The sequence below is a fragment of the Coturnix japonica genome, chromosome 2, assembly GCF_054131305.1.
Source record: "Coturnix japonica strain WE chromosome 2, WE-NBRP24, whole genome shotgun sequence".
Classification (NCBI taxonomy): Eukaryota; Metazoa; Chordata; class Aves; order Galliformes; family Phasianidae; genus Coturnix; species Coturnix japonica.
This window is the reverse complement of record NC_140664.1, coordinates 20,889,204-20,893,757: the sequence shown is the minus strand read 5'-3', so window position 1 is coordinate 20,893,757 and position 4,554 is coordinate 20,889,204. Positions and strand designations below refer to the sequence as shown.

At 59.3% G+C, this 4,554-nt stretch overlaps 1 protein-coding gene across 1 annotated transcript; it reads right to left on the bottom strand.

Moving 5' to 3' along the window:
* Window positions 1-2,875: 2,875 nt before the first annotated feature.
* Window positions 2,876-4,264, bottom strand: FRAT2 (FRAT regulator of Wnt signaling pathway 2). The gene has a single exon (XM_015855990.3). It carries the CDS (start codon window positions 3,926-3,928, stop codon window positions 3,407-3,409), a length of 522 nt encoding a protein of 173 aa, XP_015711476.1. The 5' UTR covers window positions 3,929-4,264; the 3' UTR covers window positions 2,876-3,406.
* Window positions 4,265-4,554: the final 290 nt, after the last annotated feature.

Genomic DNA, 4,554 nt, shown 5'->3' with positions numbered 1-4,554 from the left:
ACCAGATTAGATAAAGGGAAGCAAAAATAATACAGTTTAAAGCCAGGATATTGCATAAGGAGCCACTAATTCTCTCTGCCCCGGAGCTGATGAAGCCTGGCTTCCTGTAGCTGCCTCTGGTATGGATTGTGCAGCGTCTGCTGCCGTGCTGCCCACTGAGGGCACCAGCTCCCTCCCAGCACACTGCCTTTCCCCACAGCTTTTGCAGAAGTTTCCCACTCAGATTAATTTCTAGTCACCCACACAGAGAAAGCATCGCTTTCAGAAGCATTTACAAAATACAGGAGGAAATTCCCACAGAAGCTGCGAGGAATTTTTCTGTCCTTTTCATCTCGTGTCACTGCAGCTGGGATTTCACCCCCGACTGCTGCCCTACATTGTAAAAGCAGGTATGAAAGGTACCTGCAACTCATCCTCCATATAACAGATATAGGAATTAAAAGAGACCTGGGCTGCCCAGAAGTGGCCAAGCTACAGTATTTGAAGCCAGATGGAGAAACGTCAAAAAATACTTCCTGAAAAGCAACAAAAAGGGCCCAGGTAAGGAGAGAACACAGATGAGGAAGGGAGAATCACAGGGTCAGAGAATGGGTGGGCACAAGGGACACCTTTCCAGTGGACAGAAGTATTCAACTTCAGGTCCACCCCCCAAATACACCCCTCCACCCCCAGACATCTTCACAAATGCATGGCCGTACCATACCGCAAATGCCTCACAGGGTTATTTTTCAGCCCCAGCTCATACACGGACCTGCTGTAATATCTCTTGTTTGAACAGATTTTTCCTCATCAGAGGGAACAAAAAAGGTGGTGATAAAACGTAGCTCAATGCCTATTGTGAAAACACAACTTTCAACACAACACTGCTTTTTCATTTACTAATGAAGACAAGCAGAACATACAGTGAAGGCCAAATGTAGCACATACCTGAATTTGCTCCTCCAGAAAGCAAGCAATGGGTAACTGAGGGTCGGGACAGGAGAAGCAAATGAAAGAACCCCCACTCCACAACACAGGTATTAAAGCTCACAGAAATGCCTGCTTCGCTGCTCAGCCTTTGGGCACCAGAGTCAATGAGGACTTCTGTATCAAAGCTGGTTTTCGTTCCATTCTCACAGAGCACAGCGACAGTATTTGAGACATTTTGCAATGAATCGATGGAAACCTTATGGTGGTATTTCCATTGATCCAACGTGGTGTCACACTTGGCTCCCAGCAGCAAAATAAAGCGCGTTTGATGTGTTTCTCCATGCAGAAGCGACACGTGCACTGCTTTGAATGAGCCAGTTTTAAAGCTTTAAAAGGCAGATGTATATCAGGATGAAGGTTAGTGGTGTGAGCCGGGGATGTTCGTGTTACAAACGATGGAGACACATCACTGAGTTATCCCACACAAGTGCCCAAATCCCTGTGCACACCATCCCACACAGCATTGCATTGAGCTCACTGCAACCCTTCCCATACACACACCGCCCCGCTGCTCACAAAAGGAAAGTAAGAGCTATTTTGGAAGTAATTTAGGAAGCTTAAAAACCAGCCCGTCACCGTGAGATTTATTAGCATCTTTTCTAAGCCTCACTCCAACCGCCAGTTTATTGAGAAGTGTTATTCTAGTAAAATCCATCCAAGGAATGGCTCCGGGCTTTCAGCGACTACAAAGGACACTTGTAAAGTTAGCTGCTCTCATTAGTACACAGGGCTGAGGTCTGGCAGGGGGGGGAGGAGAGGGGAATGCAGAACCGATGCATAATTATCGGTAGGAAGAGACTGCGGGCGGCCCAGCGGATCCCAGCATCGCAGCTGGCAGCGCAGCCATCTGACAGCCCTACCGGCCCCATGCTGTGCCGCCAGCCCCCTCCGGCCCTTTGGGTGCAGGAATCCGAGTACTCAGCCCAAGCTCATCCCGCTGCCGGCACAGCGAGCACGGATCTGCCCGGCCATCCCCACGGCACAAGAGAGCCGCTGCAGTTGTATTAGAGGCTGGGGTTTGATTCTGGGGTTGTGTTCCCTTGAAGTTTTCTTCCTGGATTAAGAAGGAAAGAGCAACACGGCACAGACAGCTCCTCTGAAGCGAGGATGACCTCCACACCGCATGATGTGCTCGAGGTGAAGGACACAGCACATCTGAGCCTATTCCAAACGCTGCAAAATGCCACAAAAGCAGCACAAGTTTGGAGAGGAAGGACTTCGGATGTCTATAACGAAGGAGGCTCTGCGAGTCGCTGAACTTCTTCCCATGCATTTCACACGCCTTGAGACTGAAGCGCTGCATTCTGCTTAGAACTGAACTGAGACAGGGGTAGCGGTAGCGGTAGCAGCGCGTCCCGCTCCCGGCATAGAGGAGCACGGCGGAGCGCCGGGCAGAGCGACACAACGCCAACAAGGGCACGGGGCGGACACGGCCCCTCGGACAAAGGCGCTGCCGTCCGCTCCCGCAGCCGGGGGCTGCTCCGCCACTCGGGGAACCCTCTCTCGGGGTCGCGCCGCATTCGCACCGGGTGCCGGAGCCCAGCGACACCGCGTGCTGCGCGTACAGCGTCTGTTCAAATAACGTGCCCTTCCCGCTGCCTCTCCCAGCGCCTCCTTTTGTCCTCTCCCCTAAAAGCCGGAGCCCGTCTATCCGCGCTGCCCTCGCTCTGCCCTCGCTGCGGCCCGATCGCCCGGCTCCGAACAAAGGCGGCCCGGCGGCGGCTGTTTTACGGATGGCCGTGGCCTTTTTGTTGTTCCGTTCCTCCCTCTGCAAAATGGGGGATGAAGGCACCGGCCGTTCCCCCCCGTCCCGCTTCTCCCCCCCCTTCTCTCCGAGCAGCCGCCGCGGGTTCGTCGGCCCGAAGCGGAACCGTGTCCCCGTTAACAATGAGAAGCGGAGCGCACGTACAAACACGAGCACGTTTATTCGGTACAGACAGGTTCAGTGAGACATCGTCCTGCGAACCAGGAACACATTGCACACACTCCGGTACGAAGCGCATAAATGGAACCAACAGCCGCATCCCGTAGCGGAGCCATTGAGAGTCTGTCGGGGAGGGGGGGATTTATTTTCCTTTTTTTTTTCTTTTTTTTTTTTCTTTGTAGAAAAGCCCGGTTCCGGCGGCCTCCTGGAACAATGAGCTCCGGCTGCAGCAACCGTCGGCCTCACAGGGTAAGTCCAGCTGCCTTCCTCCTCCCGTATTCACATTTGCCTTTCCCCCCCGAACTGCTTCATACAGTCACTAAGAAGGGGAGGGGGGGGGGAATAGATAGATAATAAAGTCTCAAAATAAAAAGCGATAAAAACCTCCCGCCGGTCCCTCCGGGGTTATTGCACGGGGCTCCGCGTTGCTGGAGGAGCGCTCCGTCGGCCGGGGGGCACCGGGCGGGGGGCACCGAGCACCGGCCCCCTCGCCCCCCCCCCATATCCTCCCGCCTATTGCGGAGCCGCGGCCGCCGCCTCGCCGTCCCCTCCGCCGCTCCCCACGGCGGCGGCCGCCAGCTGCAGGCGCCGCACCGCCTCCTTGATGAGGTTCCCGGAGAGGATGAGCTGCTGCAGGAGCCGGTGCGGATCCTCCTCGTGCGGGTCGGGCGGGCCCGGCGGCGGCCGCCGCTGCTGCTTCCTCCTGCGGGCGGCGCTCCGCAGCCAGCCGCGGCCGCACAGCTGCTTGGCCACCCGCTGCTGCTCGGGCCGCGTCGCTCCGGGCGGCAGTGCGGGCGGCAGTGCGGGCTGCGGGCCGGGCGGGCAGCAGCGCGGCGAGTAGGGCGCGGCGCGGTCTCGGGCGCTGCCCGGCCCCGGCTGGTACTTGGGGCCGCGGGGCGGCGGCGCCCGCTGCGCGCTCAGCTGCAGCACCTCGCCCAGCTTGGCCACCAGCGCGTCCACCTCCTTGGAGCCCGCCGGCCCCACGGACACCGAGCGCTCCAGCAGCAGGAAGCGCTCGCCCGGCCGGCACGGCATGGCGGCCCGCCCGCCGGGACCGGCACCGGCACCGCCGCCAGCACGCGCGGCTCCGGCGGCTGCGGTGGAGGCTGGAGCTCGGCCCGCTGGGGTTGGTTTGTAAACAATGGGTGACGCGGGAGCTCGGGCACCTCCCACCGCGCCGGGAGGGGGGGACTCGGTCCCAACGCCGAGCCGCCCGCACCCCGCTCCCACAGCCGGGACGCGGCGCTCGGCCTCGGGCTGGATCCCGCCGGGCACCGCAGCGCGCTCCCGGTGCTGCGGGACGGGCCCCGCTCCGGGCCGCCCCCCGGGCCCACACCACGCAGCAACGAACCCCCCCGTCTGCGCGGAGCGTGGAGCGGCCCGCGTTCAAACCCCGCAGCTCGGGGCGCGGGGCGGGGCGCCGTGATTGGCACGGGGCAGGGACGGGGCGGGGCGATACGAAGGCGGGATGGAGCGCGGGGCCGGGCCTTGAGCCGCCTCACTCAGTGCACGGAAGAGTTAGCAGCACCGGGCACAGCCAGTCATAGAACCCCATGTCCTCAGCTCTCTTCATGCAGACCTTTGTGCTGTCCCCTTGGCAGTCCACCAACTAAATACCTGCTGGGTCTGTGAGGACTGAACCCACTGAGGATTTACCACCT

Excerpts from the sequence above, each read along its gene's own strand:
- FRAT2 (XM_015855990.3), bottom strand. The coding sequence starts at position 3,928 with ATGCCGTGCCGGCCGGGCGAGCGCTTCCTGCTGCTGGAGCGCTCGGTG.